This window comes from Gymnoscopelus braueri (assembly GCF_963280865.1).
Source record: "Gymnoscopelus braueri genome assembly, chromosome: 14".
NCBI classification, from domain to species: Eukaryota; Metazoa; Chordata; class Actinopteri; order Myctophiformes; family Myctophidae; genus Gymnoscopelus; species Gymnoscopelus braueri.
The window spans coordinates 31,963,995-31,987,688 of record NC_137619.1 but is presented as its reverse complement, the minus strand read 5'-3'; the positions used below and the strand labels follow the sequence as shown (position 1 = coordinate 31,987,688).

At 41.3% G+C, this 23,694-nt stretch overlaps 1 protein-coding gene across 2 annotated transcripts; it reads left to right on the top strand.

The window, feature by feature from the left end:
- Window positions 1-23,446, top strand: LOC308101084 (carbohydrate sulfotransferase 15-like). 2 transcript variants are annotated; one of them, XM_080450409.1, is made up of 9 exons: window positions 1-214; window positions 4,152-4,270; window positions 12,752-13,439; window positions 13,576-13,915; window positions 14,817-14,960; window positions 16,071-16,227; window positions 18,375-18,531; window positions 21,553-21,700; window positions 22,315-23,446. In XM_080450409.1, the coding sequence occupies exons 3-9, from the start codon at window positions 12,966-12,968 to the stop codon at window positions 22,491-22,493; spliced, it is 1,599 nt and encodes a 532-aa protein (XP_080306535.1). In that variant the 5' UTR covers window positions 1-214; window positions 4,152-4,270; window positions 12,752-12,965; the 3' UTR covers window positions 22,494-23,446. The 2 variants fall into 2 exon arrangements, with proteins under 2 accessions (XP_080306535.1, XP_080306536.1); XM_080450410.1 differs by lacking the exon at window positions 1-214 and adding an exon at window positions 1,805-1,902.
- Window positions 23,447-23,694: the final 248 nt, after the last annotated feature.

Here is a 23,694-nt window from a genome sequence, read left to right as displayed (position 1 = left end):
TAAGCCACACACTCCGGCAGCAATATGCACAAACTGCAGGTCAGGATAACATATCATTCATCCAGGAAATCTGTTATTTAATCACACTAAATACGTTTCATGAGAACGTCACGTCACTTACTGGACTTGAGCTTCACCTAAAGAATAATACTGGCCATCTCCATCTAGGATCCGCCTGGAGTCCTGGACTGAAGAAGCGACTAAAAAGTTCAACGTGAGTAGACTCATCTAGACTGCGATGAGCCAAATTACTTTAGAAAAACAATGACGGAGAATGCATTTGAATGCAACATTAGTGATTATGCGGATCTTGTTTGAGATTTGTGTGTTTTTTTCCGTTACAATGTTATAACTAACACATTTTATATAATCAATAATTTTACAATTGCCACTTTCCATTATTTTATCGGCGTCACGGGCCAATCATTTATTCGGTGGTTATAAAGCTTCATTATTTCAGGATCTTATTATAGCTACTTAATAGGCTTTATACTTTAGACTTCAAGAGCAGCTCAAACATTTACTCTAACATAACAGATTAGGCTCTACTCGTTAAGTTATCATCATTATCGACGGACATATAATCACATCAGCTCCTGATTAATCTGTATGAAGTGGACTCCCTCCTCAGCTCCCGTAACAAATGGTGTGCAGTGGTCGGTGTTATTAACATTAACTGTCTGCCAGTGACTGTGAACCTCTAAAAATAGATAGGACTTCAGGTCGTGGACTTCAAAATAAAACCCACGTTTACTATAGACCTGTCTAAAAAAAAATAGGAATAAGTTTGATCCAAAATTCAAATCAGCATAGTTTTAATGGGAATATATAGTAAAAAATAAAAATGGTTGCTTCTTTCTAAAATGGCATATTAAAGGAGTAGTTCACAGAAAAAATGACTTAGTTTCTATCAATTACACACCCCATGAAGCCTTGAATTTATGGAGATATTTAAGTTTTTTTTTCTCCACATTCCTGAACCAACAATTTGATGACCGGTGGAGTCTCCGATAGGAGACTCAAAGTGTCTCTCGTAGGAGACTCAAAGAGTCTCTCATAGGAGACTCAAAGAGTCTCTATGAGTCTCCTACTGACCGATGACCCGGTCATCAAATGATTGGCTTATGCGACAAAAGAAAAATAATCTCCATGAATTCAAGGCTTCAGGGGGTGTGTAACTGATTGAAAATAAGTCATTGTTTGGGTGAACTACTCCTTTAACAACAGTCTATGGCAAGGCTATTTGTAGTAGGCTGGCTGACAGACAGGTTGCATTAGTCTAGCTTTAGTTGCTGGTATATAAAGCTTTTACCTACTGTAAATGTTTTGGTAAAAGAGCAATAAGCTCCATCATTTTGTTGTTTTTCAGAAAGGGAGAAGAAGAAAAGGGAAGTGGGCAGGGAGAGGGAGAGCAGGGAGAAGAATCTGTAAAGAAGCATTGTCAAAGACAAGAATCTACATAATACGGTACACACAGCATAATAAAACCAGCAGATACAGTGCAGTATGCAAATGAGGTTAACCCATTAAAATCAGGAAAAGCATCTGTGTCATTTTAGATTTTTGCGCTGCCTATTCAAAAATAGCAGATCTACAAGCTCACCGCGCGTCACTTCATGCCGTACGAAAGTGTGTGAACTACTGATTTAGAAGCCATTTGTAGAATCGGCCTCAGGTCTTAATGGGATAAACATAAGGTGCAAAAAAAAGCCCCAAATGTTCATGTAAAAATCCACAAGGCAGGTCCATAGATCCACAGGGAAAGTGAAGTCTGCATAGAGAGGAACAGATCCACGTGAAGGAAGGAAAAACTTTCCGTTTCAACTTAAGGAAAGTGTTCCTGTTGATAGGCCAGCCTGGTGCCAGGCGGTGATCAGGCCTTGTTCAACAGCAGAGTAAAAAGTGTGGGGGGATATATAGCGTTTCTACGACATTACGACCGACATAACACATTTGGTGAAAAGAAATCATCTGTATAAAAGGATTTGTGCCCCCCTTATGGGTGCAAGTGAAAACCCTTTTGGCTCTGCGTTGTTTAGAGCAGTGGTTCTCAACCTTTTCAGGCCGGAACCCCCCAAAATAATCATATGTGAACTGGGGACCCCCCCCCCCCCACCCTGACATGAACTTGGAAAGTAGGAGTTGAGGCATTCAATTTAGTTTGACTTGGTTCCACAGATAAATATTCTTTCTTATAATATTTGACAATTTGGCCAAAGTTTGACCAGTTTTTATAGTATAGTTGTTGACTTTGGATGCAGTAACAGTCTTTTTTCTTTTCTTTCTTTAAAAAGAATAATCAATTTTCACTTCACTGTCATCTGGGGACCCCCCCAAAAATCATATGGGGACCCCCCTGGGTGTCCCGACCCACAGGTTGAGAACCACTGCTTTGGAGGCCCCTCAATGTGTGATTCAAATTTGGGGGAGATCGAATCCTGCGTTCATGATTGTTTTCCTTTTGTTTTGGGTAAAAATGTGTCCCTTCTGGAAACTTTGAAAGCCAATCATATCATAGGCGATTGGAATTTAATATGAAATTTCGGAATGATACATGTTCTTTCACATGACTCCAGAGACCGATTTGTGTGAATCCTGTTAGGTTGATAGTATGACCTACGGTCAAGAGTTATAGGCCAAAATGTACAGTAGAGTGGCCTCGTATAGCGCCACCATGAAGAAGATTTTGAAGAGAGAGAGAGAGTGTCTTTCTTGGCCTACTGGAGGTATGCATGAAAACTTTGATACCGATCGGTCCAGCGGTGTCTGAGATTACCTGAGCACAGACATGGAAGCACCCACAGGAGCGAAAACTTTATTCGCCTCCTGGCTCGGCGAAGACAATGAATTAAAAGGATTTTATTTTGGAGGCAAAGTTGATCTAGCTCCTGTCAATGTGTGGCCAGCTGTGGTCACTTTGACGAGGCTTTGTAAACTAACCTTGTAGCAAGACATTTCTCCCTCGGTGAACAGCTGCAGAATATCTCAGTGTCATTCCCTTGGGGAGTAACAGACACTTTCTTGGCCCGCCACAAGAGATGGAACCACAATCAGGATCTGTTTTATGTAGCGAAGATAATGTCCACTATAAACATTTATATACGAGCCCTGAATGTTGTTTATTATTCTGTTTATTGTGATATTATTAGCCTCACAAAGCGGTCTACATTCTGACAGTTGGTGTTATTTCTGATTATTTAGTAATTAGATTCTAGTTGCCAGTTTTCTGAACTCAGCATCAGGTGGTTCAGAACTTCAGACTGAATCCAGGGCTGATATGTGTCAACGTACCAGGTGGTTCTGCGCCTGTGTTTCCGTTTGACATTTCCTTCCTGTTCCTGCCTGCCCCCCCCCTCCCCCCCACTGGCTTGTTTAGGAGGCCCTTGTGCTGATGGAAGGTCTTTCTTGACAGGTATAGAGATGACCTTTGGATCAACCCATCCCTTGTGGGCTTGTGCACTGGCCAGCTTCTGAAGAACTCTTGACATTAGAGCAATCGAAATAACCGGCGCTGGGGAGCGTGGGATGTTTATGTTTATCGTGTATTGGAGGCGAAAGGGAGAGAGCTACAGTATGGAGGAGTTAAGACTCTAATTAACCATATTCTTACGTCATACCCCCCTCCGAGTGTGACCAGCTGCTGTGTGCATATGGTCACGGTGTATAATGTATGTGTAGGTGTTTGCTTGGGGTTGTAAGTTGTGGGAACCTATCCCTACTCCCGAACCTTGTCCACACCCAGACCCAACCTCAAGCAAGCCTGCACCCAGCCCTGGAGATTTTCCTGGCAGACAGGAAGTGGGTTTTAAGTTGCCCCCGAGTTTGCTGAACAAATGTCTGGAGCTGCTTAGACGCCAAAGCTGTGCTTCTCTTGGCATTACGTTAGGCGGCTTAGGTAATGTTAAAAGTATGAGAGAGAGAGAGATGAAGAGGGAGAGAGTGAGTTGGAGCGGGGGGTGGGGAGAGAGTGAGAGAGAGAGAGAGAGAGAGAGAGAGTGTTATGCAGTATCAGATTGTTTAGACTTGACTCTGGGGGTCCACCACTACAGGAAGAAAGGGATTCTGTAAAGGAGAACAGTTGGGACGTGGGAGGAGAGGACAGAACGATACTAATTTGTTTTGGTAACAGCTCTTTGTTTCTATTGCAACAGATACGGAGAGGAAAGGTTCAACCTGCCTGGGATGATGACAAATCACTGAATTTTCACTCGAAGTGGACACAGTTTATACTGTACTCAATAAAATGAAGACCAGACCGCCGATGTACAATGTGAGTCATAGTGCATTCATAAATCATAACACTACAATATTTCATCATGTGTCATATAGTACCATTACTCATAGGCCTAATGCTTTAGTGACTACTGGCTATTAAAAAGTGGTGACAGTTCAGTTTTAAGGTGCACTCTGAATTATGTGAATTAGTGAAAGTTTTATAGGAGTTACATTTATTTTCCCTACACTGTAGGGCCTACAGCATTTAATTTATTTGTACACATATTACTGACTCCCAATTTGAGTCGTAAGACAAAACCAGGTAGTCACAGAAGGCATCACAATGACATCTTTCAGGTGTAAAATAGATGTTTTCAATTGTTTTTCATTTAATTACATTTAACCACTTTCAACCTGGTGTCCATATTTGTTTTGGGGCAAAACTTCAAAAGATGAAACTGTTTTTCAAAATGTTCAAATGCGACGCATTGTAAGAACAAAGTATATAGGGCATAAGTGGTTAAACTATGATGATTTTAACCATGTGATAGATGATAAATCAGTAAGCTCGCTTCCCTGTTATCATGTTTTCAGCTCTTTCCATCAATCAGTCTTTTAAACTGGCAAGTCCCTTTCATAACATACCTGGCTATGATCACTTTTTATTTGCTTTGTGGGCATGTTTATGTGAACCTCTGCCCTCAGGAAAAGCTGGGGTGTGCTACATCCTGGTGAGGTGCATTAAGCTGTGCTCAACGTAAAGGGACAACAGGATTAGTATTGGTATGCCTGACATTACCTGTATTTATAGTTATAATCACACCATACTCATTTCATAGTGCATTTGTGGTGAGGGTTTTTAGGGTAACAACAACATTTAGCCTTTATTAATCTCACCACGCATTACAGTAGTTAGTGACTTCATTGCAGGTTTTATTCCCTTTTAAACGCCTATCACTCATCTGAACCCCTCCTGGCGTTCATGAGTAAACAGAAATAGCAAGCCAGTAGCTACATGTATAGTGGCTTTGTGTGCAAACAAGCTTCACAGTTCATCACACAGTATATCAAATAAGCTGCACTGACAAGTTGTGTCTCCGAGCGCTTTAACATAATCCACAGGCAAACATACTGGTTTCAGTTCAAGAAACTACATGTTTCAGACACACCAAGAGAGTAAAACCAAGCTGTTGTTACCAACCAAAGCTCTGTTGTGTAGCCTCTGTGTATTGGAGCCATTGATTAGTTTAATCGATAAGCAGCAAGTGATCAGGCAGAAAATCTCCCCTGCTCAGATTTAATTAACTGTTCTTCTAGCAATAGGAATGAGTCAGTCATTCAGTATCATTGCCATTTTAGGTCTTACTCTAGGTGCTATGTAAAAAACATAAATATCCCAGTTTTTGTTTCAAGCAAACCAAACCAAGCCACCAAAAAAGGCTTACTCACTGTGTACTGGTCTGGAATGTAGCTAAATCTTTTCGTAAATCTTTTTTTGCATTGTTTTGCCAACTGAGATGACTGGCCAGTGAAATAGAGTCAAACAGAGTAAACAAATATTCTAAATGTAATCCTTTGTTTGAGTTGGTCTCACCCTTGCTGTTCAAAAGTATTTGGTCAGAATGTGGCTCAACCTTACCATTTGCATTTAATAAGATTGTATTTAAAAACATCAATAACAGTAGTACATTCGTGCACTGTCAAGAGCCAGACATTTTATTATTATTATTATTATTATTATTATTATTAACATAATCAATAATAACTATATTAATAGTCCTCACAACAAGTCCATCCTCCAAGCTAATTTCCACACAGTAAAATCCTCATCGTTAATTTAAAGGAGTAGTTCACCCAAAACATCACTTGATTTCTATCAATTACACACCCCATGATCAAGCATTGAATTCATGGAGATGTTTTTGTAGCATTCCTAAGCCAATAATTTCATTACCGGCGGAAAGATGCTAATGTATCCGGTAGGAGTCTCAAAAGGAGACTCTTTGAGTCTCCTGCTGGAGGGTCATCAAATTATTGGCTTAGGAATGCGCCAAAAACAAAACAATCTCCATGAATTCAATGCTTCATGGGGTGTGTAATTGATAGAAAACAAATATTTTTTTGGGTGAACTACTCCTTTAAACTCCGCCCCCCTCCCAGTCATGACAAGAGAAGACATGTTTCTTCTATCTATAGGACTGTAATGAATGGTACAGTATACTGTACACACACATATCTTATGTAAATACCTTGTTCACCATACCATTATTTTATCGTTGTGCCCCTGTGGCCGCTGCATGCCCACCCATGTTGCAGCCGGACCCCGCCCCACCACCACCACCTTTCGTCTTGGCTCAACATTCAACTGTTTAACAGGAGCAGAATGTTTCACCTTCAGTCTGCTTATTATGGTGGTTTTAAAGCACTGACATGACCCTTGACAGAAACAGCATGCAAAGTTGCAAAACATACACACACACACACACACATAGCCTGCATGCACACGCTTAAAGCGCACAGTAAGACACACACACACACACACACACACACACACACACACACACGCACACACACACACACACACACACACACACGCGCGCAGTTCAGTTGAGGACCACATCTGCTCTGCATCTGCTCCCCAAGGTGGACTGTGGTGACCTGATGGAGACAGACTCCACCGTTAGAACAGGAACACTCTGTCAGAAGAGACTGAAAGCGTCGAGCACATTCCGCTTCGTTCCAACTGTCACGATCGCTCCAGTAGGGCGATTGCTGAATGGACTCGGGAATCAGGTTTCCGATGTAGTCATACATCATTCCCTTCTGACAGACTCGGGAAAACTCAACCGATCCCAGGGCACGTCCTCAGTCTCGGCAAAGGGGATGAAACGCATGCGGATGGAATGGAAATCGAGTCCAGCAGCGTTGATGAGATGGAGGAATCCTGCTTCCTGAGAACTTTGTGTTCTCAGGGAGCATTCAAATTTCCTGCCAAGTTTTCATCAAAAATGTCTCTGTGAAAAGGACTGTAACGAGGGAGAAGCCCTCAGGCGGAATACCTTCCCATATAATAGTAAATGGTTGTTGAGTGTTGTCCTTCAGATTGCTTAAGATCTTTTTTCTCCCCCGGTGAGAAACGTTCTCCTGGTTAGTGTCTCTTCACATGACGTCGCTCATCTCCCCCATCGACGGGGTTTGCCTATTGCCTCCCCATCTCATGCACTTGGGATTCTGTGATTCTGCCAAGAGCTGTTCACAGCGTGTAGAGTACAGGGTCAGGATATGTTTATAAAGCCATTAATATGAAGATGTGATTAAAACTTGTTTTAGGGCTGAGTGGTATATGTGTGTGTGTGCGTGTGTGTGTGTGTGTGTGTGTGTGTGTGTGTGTGTGTATTTATGTGTGCTCTGTTAAAGTTGAAGATGGAACTGACTGAAACAGAGGACACGAGAGGATAATGTTGAAATGGACATTACAACATTATCCTCTCGTGTCCTCTGTCACTATTGCAGTCAGATACGGTATGCTATTTTCGCCGAATGTTCAACCCAGAAACACAATTTTGACCATTTTTGAAAGTATGACATAAGGTTCAAGTGATTAAAACCAGGAAAAGACAACACTTTTGACATATCACGATATTGCAATATGCAAAATCCCAGATGATATCTAATCACCTATCACGATATGATATCAATATATTACCATGCCCTAGGGTCTAGACTAGAGGATATGTTGTAATGTCCATTACAACACATCCTCTGTTACTTTTGCAGTCAGTCCCAGAGAGACAGACAGACAATCAAAATTCAGTCCTGTTTCTCTTCTCCCCACAATTCATTAGTGTTTCTTCTCTTATACGTGTCCTCTCTGAAGACATTCTTCACATTTTGTGGAACCAATTTCACGCTCAGGTTTCACAGCTGATCGGTCTCTGCATTAGACAGAGGTCTGAATCCCCAGTGAGAGCATGTTTTGCATATGGAAGGAGAATGGAAGAGCTCTACGGGGATGCACACTTGAGGCGTGCATCACATACCATTGTAGCAGATATAGAGATTGTCCTTGTGCCAGTGTGTGTGTGTGTGTGTGTGTGTGTGTACTGTGTGCATGCCAGAGAGAGGCAAAGACAAAGGGTATATGACAGCGAAAGGCAGTGTGCGTGTGTTAGAAAGAGACCGAGATAGTGTGTGTGTGTGTGTGTGTGTGTGTGTGTGTGTGTGTGTGTGTGTGTGTGTGTGTGTGTGTGTGTGTGTGTGTGTGTGTGTGTGTGTGTGTGTGTGTGTGTGTGTGTGTGTGTGTGTGTGTGTGTGTGTGTGTGTGCGTGCGTGCGTGCGTGCGTGTGCGTGTGTGTGTGTGCGCGCGCGCGTGCGTGCGTTTTTGTGTCAGAGAGAGACCGATATAGAGAGAGAATGCTGTTTATGTCAATGGGGGTGTGTGTTTACATAGCATGTAATTGCGTAACATGCACCCAATTTAACACCACGCACACACAACTTTAATGAATAATTCAAGCGACTGCAAGGAAGCCGCTTTAAGATAGACAGTTTCACATTAATTGCGACAAACTTTACATAGCCAAGTCAAAACGTGCAAAAAGGGAATTTGAAACCACTGTGTGTAATGTGTGTAATATGGCAAAATAAATCTGTGAATAAAAGCATGCATAATATGCATGTTTTTATTCACAGATTTATTTTGCATATTTTACATACAGTACATAATTATGTACTAGCTAAGTGTATATCGTTGCTGCCGGGTAAAAAACCTTGTATATTTCATCATTTTTCGTAAATGAACACCCTAGTTTGGTGTACAAGAGTGTCAGTGTCACACAAAACTATCAAAAATATCTAACAAGCTTGGCTATTTTCAATAATGTTTAAATAATTAAAATGTTTTTGAAAGTGGTTGAATCTATCTGTGGGTTTTATAAATATTAAACCAATGAAAAGTATTAAGAGCTTGTGTGTCTAAATAATAACTACAATTGATCAATTGGAACATTTCCTGAAAAGCAACGGTTTTGAACATACTACAAGGTTTCAACTTGACAGTGACGACATGTTGCAAGTGCATTGCCTCTGTGTCGAATGTGTACGTAACGTAACCAAGGAAATACGGCAGATTGTTTGCAAGGCCCCCCTGTGAGATTCCTCTGGGCCTACAGAGAAAATGGGGATTTCCATCCCACGTGCTTCACCAGTTTACATAACCTCTCCGTGCACTGACATCCTCCTACACACTGATTCATACTCCAAATACGTTTTACAGCAACAACATCTTTGAACCACTTAAACCCTATGACGCCACTGTCGGGCGGAAACCTTGTATGTCCAAAACGTTTCCTTTTTCGTTATTATTTAAAAGATATTTTAAAAGTAGTGAAAATAGCAGATCTACAGTACAAGCTCACACAACGCGTCGCTTCGTGATGCATTGTGAGCTTGTGTGCGACACTATGACAAAGCAGGGGCGTAGCCATGGGTGGGCCTGGGTGGGCCCAATCGATTTAGCAAAAAAAAATAGCAATTTGTTTTTATTAAAAAAAAAAAGGGAAAAAATCGGTAAAATCAGGCAAAAATAAGAATTAAATAACATAACCCTAACCCTAACCCTAAAACCGAAATAAAGTAACAAAAAAACGCCCAGAAACGCCCAATATCCGCGCAATAACTATGACAAAGCAGGGGCGTAGCCATGGGTGGGCCTGGGTGGGCCGTGGACCCACATAGAGAGCTGGCCCACCCAATCGATTTTGCAAAAAAAAAATGTTATTTATTTTTATAATGAATTTTGGGGAAAGAAATCTGTAAAATCAGGCAAAAATAAGAATTAAATAACATAACCCTAACCCTAAAACCGAAATAAAGTAAAAAAAAAACGCCCCAAAACGCCCAATATCCGCGCGCGCACGGGTCGGAGACACATGCCCACCCGCTCCTGCTCAGCTCACTGTGACAAAGTAGGGCATAAATTTACCGAAAGAACGTAAAAAGTTGAAACACAGAGATACAAGGTTTCTGCCGGACGGCGGCGACATACTTAGTTGACCTGAATCCCCAGGGCTCCAAACTAGGCCTGTGTGGTGTAACCTGAGACATTATAGCCCTAATATTGTTTCATAAACACATCCAGGACCCGATTACACAACACCCGCTCCTGTTTCTGCCCCAGAATAGGGATGCTACGGTTTATATGATCAACTAGAAAAGTACGCTCCTCAGAACGCAGGTCTCCGCCAGGCCGGATTGCCTACTCAGGGCTGTGAAATTTGGAAGGCAATCATAGCCAATTGGCATGGAATCTGAAAGATCTGACCGATTTGTGTGAGGTTTGGACAAAATCTGTAGGAGTAGACGAGTAGTAGCAAAAACTGTGTTTTGAAGAAAATGCTAAATGGCAGACAATCTAGTGTCATGATCCAAGGTATCCAGGGGAAAAGATTTTGAATGTATGACCTACGTTTCAAGAGTTATAGGCCAAAACGTGAAGTGGGCTGTTATAGCGCCCCCATGAGGCCAATTTGAAACATTTGGAGTGAGGGTTCTTCCTTGGCCTACTGGGATTGTGCATGGAAATCGAACACTGCTGCGTTCATGATTTGTGGCATTTAGTGCAAAACGGCCCCTCCCGCAAACTATGCCTTTATTGATAGATACAGGCAGCGTAGAGACAGGAAACAGTGAGAGAGAGCCGGGGAGTGACACGCAGCAAGCGGTCCGCCCCACCCAGGAATCAACAACGGGCACCCCTGAAGTCAGCGTTCTTTTAAACAATTCTTCCCCAACTCACTAGAAAAACAACCTTGGGTGAAAAGACGTGTGAGCAGCATTTCAGATCACTGTAATACAACAACAGCAATACCAACAATAATGATTATACTGTAAGCTGATTTATCCACGTTTTTTTTTTGGAACGTGATTCTGCTGAGTCAATCTGACGTGCCTTTTGCTTCCTCATACCCCCAATCAATCATAGACCAAGGAGGTCCTCTAAAGTTACTTTCTCTCACCCTATTTTCACATATTTTCTATCTTTCTGCTCCTTTTTTATTACTTTACCCTTGGCTCGCATAGTCTGTCCTCTCCCATCGCTCACTGATGTCTCCCACACTTTGGCATTTTGATCATGAGCAGCCATTCTTTCTAGAGATAGTAGTGCCAGAAGCCAGAGAATGGTGTCTACCTGAATTGAAATGTTCCGTATATGCAGTAAATTGAATGAATTGACACTTACTGTAGGAATATATGTATATATACTAGACAACGCCCCACCTAATGCTTGTTGTGAACGATGCAATTCGGGATTACATGGTGAACGTATGTATGTCCAGCATAAGTCCCTGATTGGCCATAAAAGGGACACAGACAAACACACGGGTACTTCGGGTACTCTGACAAGGGGTACAACAGGTATTGTGGGGCATGCATTCCCAACTTGCATTATTCTCGACTTGCTTGCGTGGTCCCCAGGTAGATCTGGTATAAACTGCCTTGTGGGTGGGCATCACAAAAGTAACATGCCTATATACTGGATCTCATGCCCATATATCATGGGCATGATTTTCGTATGGCTGCTAAGCGGTTTTTATTTTTCATTTCAAAAGAGATAAGTCATTATTATTATACCGTTTTATTGATACATTTTAAGGGACCCTAACTCTACACACTACTACGGAACTTGTCTTGAATAGTGAACAGGTTACCACATTCTGTACACTGGTTATATATATATTGTGAAGATTATACGTATAATTCAATGAACAACATTATCTTGTGGCTTCAATTTAACAGGCCCCATTGGTACATATCACAGCAATTGAGTTTCATTTCAGGGTCCAGTGGGATTGTTAATTCTTTGAACAAGCTCAGAAAAAAAGATACAAAAGAGAAATATGATACCGGTTGAGGAAGTGTGTGGAAAGTGCCTTAAAGATATTTTACTGTTCAGTGTCTGGAATTCATCAGCGCACAGCTCTAGAAATAATCATCTCGGGTTTCGTATCCACATGGTGGGAAGGGGGAAAATACATCCACTTGCCATACTGCTCGTCCACCTGTATCAATACATACTTGGCACCAAGTGGAAACCCTTCATCTGGAAATGTATATTTTCAGGTAAAAAAAAATACAACCCTCTATGGGGCTTTAGCTCACCAAGAGTGACTGTGTGTTTTTAGTTTTGAATTACAGACTAACTATTATGCTGTCCTTGAAAGACTCTTAGCTGAGCTCGCCTTTATGTGTGCTATATAGCCTTCACGGCAAAGCAAGGCATTTCCGTGAAGCAGCTAGGCCTCACACTCTGTGGCTGATGCGTGTATGAAGTGACCCTTGCACACTTTATGGGTTATTCCCTCACCATTGCCTCACAAGTGGAACAAAGTGGCCTCAAATACCCTCGTCTAGAAATAACAAACCAATGCGAGATTCACCTCAAAGCAATCTCACAGATCGCACAAGATAAATTGCCACCCCTTGTGCTTTAACAACCGTTTTGAATGCCATTTGATATATGTATTTGGTTTCACAGGAAGACCTGCTGAAAACCCGGGACCACAGGATGGCAGCGGTAGAGATAAAACTACAGCGTGCATATTATGACATCTGGACCTACAAGGGCTTTAGTATTTTCCCACATGTGACACACGTCTTCTGTAGATGAGCCTTGATCTGCTTCCTGAGACCGACTCCCCGTTGAGTTTCCCATTCCATCTTCTACATGTCTACCCTGACCCCCTGTCAGTATGCCAGTATCAGACTCTAAGTATGGGGGCTGTCTCCAAACGGACAGCAAGTATGGCCTCCGTTGCTCATCGGGGGCCGAGTACTACAGGAAGAATCCCGCCCTGGTCTGTGTTGACTACGGCCATACAAACCTTTCTGCAGCCCCGGAGGTTAAGCGGCTCCCTGTGTGGTCACTGAATAATCTGAAGAACGTAACAAAGGTCAAAGTGGTCAGCTTTCTGTTAGGCTTGACACTGACCTTCCTAATCATGGCTTCCTATATCTTGACCTGGGACAGGAAGGGACTGCCGCTCCCACCTTCACCCTTTCAGCTTAGGCCCGTGGTCGTCCCGACAAGTACTGTGGTGTCTGAACTCCCCTCCGAAAAGAATTATGTAGACATGAGACTGCTGGCAAAGATCATTGATTCAAAACTTGAATATATGCCCAGGAAGGTGCCTGATGAGAGGGAGGTAATCACATCAGACTCCCAAGTAAGTCTGTGGGAAATGGTATGATTCCCATTTGTCCTCTTTGATAAATGCATGAAGTATTTTCATTTGTAAGAAAGTGTTGACATACACAAAAGTTCCATGACAAGTACCTGTTGCCTATCTTTCCACTTCACAGTTGTTCTCGGCGATACCTCGCCGGTTCCTGCCCAATATCAAGAGCCCTTGCTGGCTGGAGGAATTCTCTGGAGAAGCTAATGTGGATCCATACAGGCGGAACCGGTTCACACTGCGCTCCAAGAGCTTCAAGACTGTCTGTGACAATCTCAGAACGAACTTCCAGGGACACTTGTACCACAGAGATGGTAAACAGTATCGTCTGCGTTGCTTGCCATACTTCTATATTATCGGCCAGCCCAAATGCGGCACAACGGATGTGTTTCACAGACTGCAGCTGCATCCAGAGGTCAAGTTCACCACGATGAAAGAGCCACACTGGTGGACCCGGAAGCGGTTTGGTTAGCCATTTATTCCCTCATATCTCTCTATCACCTTTGTTAACTCAGTTCATGGAGAAAACATAATCTGAGGAACTATTCGGTCATCATGCTTTTGTTTTACCATAGAAAAGTCAAATAAGAGCTGAAGAGAAGGTGAGAGGAATCCAGTAAAATGTGCAATCAGATAAAAAACCTGAACCAAGTTTATTCATGTGCATTTGCACATACTAATAAATACCTGACTTGGTATTTGGTGTTCATATACTGTAGGCTCCAAGTAACATTGGAAGAGTACACAGGACAGCTGTATACAAACACATCGCTGTAAAAGTTTTATAAAACAAAGTTTATGGACAGAAAATCTTGGTAGTAATACATAAAATCCAAGCAGAAATATTATATAATGAGCACTCCAGTATCGTGATAATCAAGTCTGCCAAAATACTGGACTTATTTTTATCTCTGTGGATATATTCTTAAGTCTGCAAGTGGTTAAGAATTTTGGTTGGCTGCGTGGGTGGTGGAGAGGACCAAGACCTCTTGTACTTAGTGCTGCTGCGATTCCACAAATTTAGTTTTTTTCAGAGCCTTCGCTCTTGTCAGTTCCTTTGCCTACCGACACACATGGCACTGATAGCAATTTCTACCATCCACAGTAGCAGTAGGAGTTAGACACGTAGACATGCTCAAAGTACCGGATAAAATGATTGTGTTTCTTTGTTAATGCCAGGTAGCTACCCACACCCCCTTGGCCAAATATTTTGATTCAGGTAAAAAAAAAAACTGTTAGAGGGAGGCTCATCAATGTACATTTTGGAACTTTGAGTTTCTCTTCTTTTTTTATGAGGTAAAATTGTGAATGATTGAAGCAGAAGGTAATTGAGAGGGTGATTTTGCTTTCCTTGTCTTTGTGATTTAGGGTATATCCGTTTTAAAGATGGCTTCCAGGAGCGTTTTCCTGTGGAAGATTACCTGGACTTATTTGACTTGGCAGCCTATCACATAGAGGAAGGCATGGAAGGAAATTCATCTGGAGACCATAGCAAGCTCCAGCTCATCACAGGTAAACACACGTGAAGGACAACTTTACTGACACAGCCGTGTGTGTGTGTGTGTATTTGGACGTGTCGGGCATGGATTGTGCATCAAATGAATGTCTCTGTTGTTTTTATTTGGTATGCGCTGACAGTGGAGGACCTTTGTGCAGCCAGAGAGAGGAGCTAGCCTGACCCTGATTTTTTGTTTTTCCTTTTACCGTATTGTCAGTCCACGCACATTTCCTCAATGGATTTCCAGCTAATTGGCACCAAGCTACGCTGCACAGAATTGCAGATCGTCATTTTAGATGACCAAAGGGGGATTTCATTTGGTTTAAACGTTTACATGTTATTCTCATTCTTTGGCCTTGGAAGACAGTCCAATTAGTGTGTCTCCTACAATCAACAACCTGTCACACCTTCTGTCCCTGCACACTTTGGGCTCAGACAACAGCTGTCACAACCTCTGCATTAAAATAGGCTTTCAGAGCTTTGAGTTTGTAACCAGAAAACCATATTAACCCATAATATCCAGAAAGAACTTCCATATAGCTACCATCAGTCACTTTTTCTTCATTGTTATTGGCAGCAGCACCTCAGTGGATCAGATATTTTAAACTAACTGATATGCCTCCCCTCTGTTTGAAGACTCACTATAGATTGTACAGATTTGAGTGTCCTAATACGCATAAATTGTTATTATTAAATATTATTCATCCTAAGAGCAGCATCGAAAATAGTCATGAAATTATTTAGCTCGAATTAAAATGTGTTATAAACAAAGTGGACAATAATCTTGTGGTTTTGTTTAAAGTGTTCACCAGATTGTCATTATATAGTGTATCTGATGCTACACAAAATATGTAGTTATACTAGAATAAAATGTTTTAAAAAAAAAGTTCCATATAAGCATGTATTATTCTCAATGTCAAATGCAATTCTGTGTCTGACACAACAGTACAGTATGTCTATTAAACTAGACTAAAAAATATATATCGTCGCCGATCTGCATCTAAGCTTTTTAACATTACTGCTGATTGCTACGCATGTGGCTCTATCCCATTTTAACTGTATATTTCCAAACTGACTGGTTGCTGCTACCCAAGGTAACTCCACATTTGACAATTGATTGGCAGGTGAAGCTAGCGCATCCACTATGTGGGACAATCAAGCCTGGAGTTATCTCCACGATGATGAGCAGGAAATAGAGCCATCTCTCTTGGCCCAGGACTTCATCCACGCAGTCCAGCCCAATGCCAAAATCATCATCATGCTCAGAGATCCAGTGGAGAGGTAGAGAAATCAACTCTGAATCAAACCAGTTATGTCTGTATTACTATTGGGCTAAATGGAAAATAGGATGGTCTCAAGTGTTGTTCTTTGGCAGTACAAGTTCTGCTTCAAACTGAATCTGTAAAGACGAGCTCAGTTAAGTCAGTTAAAGGACCATACTGGTGTCAACATGTTATTGTCTATTGATACAGTAGCTTCAGGCATACTATATCGTACAGAATCATAGATCATTTCCCCGTTATCAGACCTCAGGTCGAAACATGTTGGCATTTTAACGAATAAAGCCTGTTCTCCTATTTAAAATTTCTGAGTGCCCGGATCATCTGTTTTTGTATGTGTTCCAGGAGCACCACCGACACTTCTCTATAACCGATCACTTTTCTCCGTGAGCACCTGGTGATTCTGCTTTCTTTGTTACCAAACTTAACTGAATGATTGAGTTAGTGTTGGCTAAATATCATTACACGGTTAATAAGTCATTGACATTTCAATAGAATTTTTCTCCAGGGACTATTTTGACTGGACTTTCAAATCAATCAGCGCTTTAAAATTAGGATATTTAGTGTGTTGGATTTGACTCGTAGTCAGTGGACTTAAAGGAGAATTCCGGACAAATTAAGTGTTATCTTTCATGTCTCGTTACTCACCTAGCGACGTAAAAAGTGGCGTTCTTTTTTTCCATATATTCCCCTGTCGTCATTTTTTAAACACCCTCCGTTGTTATAATGGGAGCGCGAGGGTTAGTGAAGTTCGTCTATTATAACCGACGCAATGTTATTTTTTTCTCTACTACGATTCATTGTAGAGTCTCATGATAGTCAAACATGCGCTGAAAATTCCTGCGAGCCTGCCGTTAATGGCGAACGATTTAACACTGGTTGCTTGTTTCCAGAATCTGGCAACACGAGTTGCCAGGTTCTGGAAAGAAACAAGCATCCAGTGTTAAATCGTTCGCCATTAACGGCAGGCTCGCAGGAATTTTCAGCGCATGTTTGACTATCATGAGACTCTACTATGAATCGTAGTAGAGAAAAAAATAACATTGCGTCGGTTATAATAGACGAACTTCACTAACCCTCGCGCTCCCATTATAACAACGGAGGGTGTTTAAAAAATGACGACAGGGGAATATATGGAAAAAAAGAACGCCACTTTTTACGTCGCTAGGTGAGTAACGAGACATGAAAGATAACACTTAATTTGTCCGGAATTCTCCTTTAACATGGCAGACTATCAGTTTGGTCCTTTAACCACTTAACCGTATCTAGGCATGTAAACTGGTTAGGGGTGAAAAAGGTGAGAAGGTTGCGTGAGCAGGGAAATATGAACTTGCTAGGGGGTCTGGGGTATGTCCCATCCCGTAGAAAACTGGCTACACTGTATGTCATTATGGCATCATAAACCTTTTTGTAATGTGCCAGCAATGCATGGCTGCGCGTGTTTGCATAGTATATTTCTTTGTGGCAGAGAATGCACTTTGCATGAACTTTTTTATGGATTTACTTGAAAACATCCCACACACATCACACATGACTCATTCACTTTGAGTAGGCATGCATGCATCACTCTTTTTCTTTGAGTAGGCATGCATCACTCTTTCGCTTTGAATAGCCATACATGTATCACGCCTTCGCTTTGAGTAGGCACACATAGCTCTTTCTTTAACTCTTTCACTTTGCGTAGCCATACTTTATTCTTTCACTTTGAGTAGGCATGCATGCCTCACTCTTTCACTTTGAGTAGGCACACATAGCTCTTTCTTTAAGTGGGCATGCATCAGTCTTTCGCTTTGATTGGCACACATCACTCTTTTGTTTTGAGACCTTCCCCCCAATCTAATTGGATTTGCACAAATTATGTACATGCTCTATTTCTGATTAAAAACAGACGCATGCTTGTCTGCACCACAAATATTTTCTAACTTATAAAAAAATAGCCAATCTACAAGCTCACATGACGTGACTTCTATTTTCAAAGTATTTTGTTTTTAAATTTTTATTAGATCTGCTCTTTAACATTTTTTCCCCTTACACATCAGAGTTAATGTAGTTATGTGTCTTTTCTAATGTGTTAACTTATAAACAACCGTTAGTGATCCTGTAATCTCCAACCCATCATTATAACACGTTATAACTCTGTGCTCACAGGCTGTATTCTGACTACCTGTACTTTAAGATGACCAACAAGTCAGTGGAGGACTTCCACCTGAAAGTAATTGAGTCTGTACGCTTATTTCAGTCCTGTGTGTCTAAGAGCTCCCTACACGTCTGTGTCTACAACACTACGCTCTCCAACTCCATGCCGGTCAGTTCAAATCAAGGTTTTCTTTCTTCTCCTTTATAATACTTATTTTGGTACACTGAAAGGTCGTTCCATCAATGTCTTTTTGTTTTAACACAAACAAAACATCAACAGTTGAGTATGGCATTAACCAGATTTCTCAGTAAACTAGAGAGACATACACAGAATGTGAAACATAAATCACATTTATATACAGTAAGTAATATAGAAATGTACATAATTATGCATTATAATGAGAATGCATGTAACATATCTTTATGTGTGCTTAACAATAGGGATGCAAACAAACAAAATACTATTATGAAAACCTCATGGCCTTTTAAAGTATCAAACAAGGGCTGAATGGAGAAGAGAAACATATACGTTCTTTTTTGTTTGAATATTCATCCACAGTTACCCGATGGGCCAAAACTGTGTTAAAACAATCATAGTTTCACAATGAAATGCCCTTTTCAGGTCTGTGAAAAAGAAAGAATCAAAGAAGTGAGTGAGTTGTTGCTATGGAGATATGTATTTAACTACATCTAAAAGTTAAGGTGTGAACAGGACATGCAGCTTGTCCCAGCACGGGGAAGTTAGACAATGGATTACAGACACCATCTAAGTCCCGCCAGGTGTAAATGATAATGTCCCCATTTTAGGTCATATTTGTCCACCTTGTTAACACATTGGGTGCCAGAGGTTTTTTAAGCAACCTATATGATAGTCGCTCATAAGCGGCCAGTTGTCCAAGAGAGGTGAACCAACCGGTACAGGTGCAGATGGGGCCTTCCAGTCCTTAGCCTGTGGAACAGCCTTCCTATCGATCTGAGAGCACCGCAGACCCTGGACTCTTTTGAAATAGGCCTGAAAACGTTTTTATTTCGGAAGGCGTTTTCGTGTTAAATTGTTGTTTAACCACATTTGTTTTTAAACCCTGCTTTTTAACCTTATATGATTGATAATGTATATTTTTAACCATGTGGCACTCTGGGATTCCCTGTGAATGAAAAGGGCAATACAAATACATTTTATTGTTATTATTATTATTATTATTATTATTGTTAACCAACAGCCTTCTACCTAACATGAGGGTAGTCTGAATCCATTCGGCTAAAGGAGGAGAAACAGTCCTTCAAGTGGCAGGATCCCCCAGAATAAAAGCCTGGGGGGAGAATGGAATGATGAGTCCTGTTATTCTCTCCAAACTCTCATGTATAGCAGACCAATAGTCCTGGATTTTTTGGACAGCTCCAGAGCATATGTACTAAAGTACCATCCCTATCTTGACACCTCCAACAAAAATTGTACATACTTTTAATATTTGTTAAAAAAATATGGATGATAATTATTAATAATAGATAAGCCGTAAGTATTTTGACAAATGAAGTTGTTAATGCAACTTTCAACCGAACCTAGCAAGTTCGCACTTTTGGGGGTGTGACGTGCATGAGATAGATGTTCTTGCCATGTCCTAAAACCATACTTCACACCCATGTCTCAGAAATGCTGAGGAAAGTCTAAGGGCTGTTTCCTTGTGCTGCTGTGCATTATTAAAAGTGTTAGATTTGCGAGTGCTGACGACTTCATTTGTTATTTTTGTGCCTTTTGACGCTTCCTGTGTCATTTTATGCAGTTATCTCAGCGCCTCATGCAGCTGATGAAAGGCCTTTGGCATGTCTCATCCCAAAGGGACGCCTGTCCCTTACTGTATGTGTCAGTTGGTGTAAGTCCCACATGAACAGTGACATGAACCAGGCCCAGGAAGCTGCTCCAATGTTCTGGGTGACTGGCCAGTCTTTTACTGCAGTGACTTTGGCTGGGTCCATCACAACCGCGTGACACACACTCACCGCGTGACAGAGGAACAGTGTCTTTATCCGCAGGAGGTTACATTTTGAGGCCTCTCTAATAAATGGCCTCAGACATGGTTCCCTCGGAACTGCGGTATGGTGTACCTCGACAACCTCCTCACTCACACAGCAGTTTCGGAGGACCCTGGTCAGGATTCGGACCTTCTCCATTTGCTGTCTAAAGCAGTACAATTCTTGATGTGAAATTTTTAGTTTTGAGATATTGAAAAATATTCTGACTTTGTCTTTCAACAGTGTCAGCTAATTAACTGAATCGTCACCTTTCTATCTCTGTTTTGCTTCCATATTAACCTGTTATTCACAAGTCTGATTTCAGGAAATAAAGAAATAAAAAGACAGGGAGGAACATTATTGAATCGTGTATAATTATTTTTTTCGAGAAAATATATTAGATGATAAATGATATCACCCAGTTCTACTCAGTTCACCTGTGGAACCACAAAATAATATATCAAACTATCTATCTATCACAATCTATCCATAATAATTCAGTTTCTTTCATTATGCGAGAAATTGACAAAGCCTATTTGACAGCCTACTAAATGATCCTATGATTGTATGTACTTCCTTTGTACATTTTGAGCAATGGGCTGGGGTGTTTATTAAAATAATTAATCAGTGGCTGTGACATTGAAAACATGCTGTACAGTATGTAGAATGAATCTTTACCATAGTCATAGTCTTTCTCTGTCACCAGGTTACCCTTGTATTATAGCACCCTCTGTAGGTAACACGATATCAGTGCAGATAGAAAATGTTGTACTCTGTATTCGTAGTTTATTTAGCAGTTTATTTCAGTGGTTCTCAACCAGTGGGTCCGGACCCCCCATGATTTTTGGGGAGTCCCCCCCATGACAGTGAAGTGACAATTTAAGGACTTTTAAGACCTTTTCAATAGCCTACCTAAAAAGCAACAAAAAAAAGCAAAGAAAAAGACCATTACTGCATACAAATTTATCAACAAACTAACTGGTCAAACAATGGCCAAATTGTCAAATAATATAAGAAAGTCGCACACATTGTGAAAATTGAATGCCTCAACTCCTACATTCCAAGTGCTTCAGGGTGCATGGGGGTCCCCAGTTCAAATATGATTATTTTGGGGGGTCACAGCCTGAAAAGGTTGAGAACCACTGGTTTATTTTACATGTTTTTAATTGTCTCCACACAGGTAAGACTGAGCCTGGGTTTGTACATCGTCTTCCTACTGGACTGGCTGACAGTCTTCCACAGGGAGCAGATTCTAGTTCTTCGTCTTGAGGACTACGCAACCAACCATAGACTGACAATGAAAACAGTCTTTGACTTCCTGGGAGTTGGTATGTTCATAGAAAATGTCTGGGATAAAAATCAGTGAGGGCAAAACATCCACGGCACATTCGAATTAGCGTTTTATGTGAACCCCACCAAATCACACTCAAGTGCTATACGAGTAAAACCAAAGCGGATACGGCTTGAAACATTATAGGGCATAGCAGTGGCGGCCATTTTCTGGTTCCACTTCAAAATAGTCAATGCATTTTTCCCATTGACATTTCCAAAAATATTTATATCAATTATTTTAAGCCTAGAATCAAGCCATCCAGGGTCCTGGTGAATCATAACCATAAAACGTTTGATTCTGTGAAAAAACTTTTTTGAAAACTGCAAAACAAAGGGTATCTATTAAATATAAAATAAAATAAAATCACAGAAAAAAATGTTTAATGGTCATGATTCACCAGGACTTGATTCTAGGCTTAAATGAATTGATATAAATATTTTTGGAAATGTCAATGGGAAAAATGCATTGACTATTTTGAAGTGGAACCAGAAAATGGCCGCCACTGCTATGCCCTATATCTTCATTTATAATATATGTATGTATGTATAAATAAGTATGCATTTCATGTCAGCGTCTTTTTTTCCCTCTTTTCCTCTCCACTGTTGCCAGGGCAAGCGGAGGCAGCGTTGACCAAGAGACCCATTTCGAACACCCGGCGGGCGGCAGACAGGAGCCTGGGTCCCATGCTCCCCGCCACCAGAGACCTGCTCAGGGACTTCCACCAGCCCTTCAACCTCAAACTGGCCAGCGTGCTGGACAACAGCGCCTTCCTCTGGACTGACACCTGAACGGACGTGTATGTCACAGTGGTTCCCAACCTGTGGATCTGGACCCCCAGGGGGTCCCCCAGATGACAGTGAAGTGACAATTTAAGGACTTTTAAGACCTTTAATACCTCAAAAAGAAAGAAAAGAAAAAGATCATTACTGCATCAAAAGTAATCAACAAACTATACTATAAACACTGGTCAAACTGGCCAAATTGTAAATAATATAAGAAAGAGGCAAACATTTTGAAAATAGCCGATCTACAAGGTCGAGCTTGTAGATCTGCTATTTTCACAATAGTTATCTGTGGAACCGAAAATTGAATGCCTCAACTCCTACAATTCCAAGTGCTTATCAAGGTGAGGGGTCCCCAGTTCAAATATGATTACTTTGGGGCGTCACAGTCTGAAAAGGTTGAGAACCACTGGTGTATGAGATGGATTACGGAGAAATGTCTTACGGACAGCTGGGGCAGCTGCAAGAACTGAAAAAGTGCAACAGGTCTGGATATGGAATGAGCTACAGATGGAGAACTCTTGAGTAACGGAGTTCAGAATATGGCGTCTTGCAAAATCTCGCCCAGAGTTTAAATAACACTGATGATTTTTTTGGCTGGTTTTGCTGATGGATTTTAGTGTTGTGATATTTATTTGCCTTTAAAAGAACAAGAGCGACTCAAATGAATGTTAGTCTGAATTACTGTGGCTGTTGGTGGGGAATGCCTGTATCTCGCATGTTTACCTTAAAATAAGGAAAACACACTCGAACATCTGACAAGCTAATGGATGGACAGAAAGGAAAAGGAATCACCCACTGCCAACTCATACTACAAGTCAGAAAGAAAGTAATTAAACTACTGGGAAGAAAATATATATATACGGTGTATCCCCTGATGAATGCTGTGTGGCTGCTGACACACTGGGTTTGCCATAATGGTACAGCTAAATAAATAAAGGCTTTTAAACCACTTAAAACCAATATATTTTGCTGACCGGGGTCCCCCGGACCCCGGTCAGCCATATAAAATGGGAAGCCATATAAAAATGGCTTCCCTGCTTGGCCCTCAGCATCAAGGATTGGATTGGGGGTAAGTCCCTGCAACATACTAGTGTCATGGAGGGTGTACTTGTACATCAAGCTGCCTCACACTAAGGAAACAGAAGATAGAGCTCCTGTCCTATGGGCCCCATGGCTCAGGAACGTTGGTTCCCAAGGCTGTTTT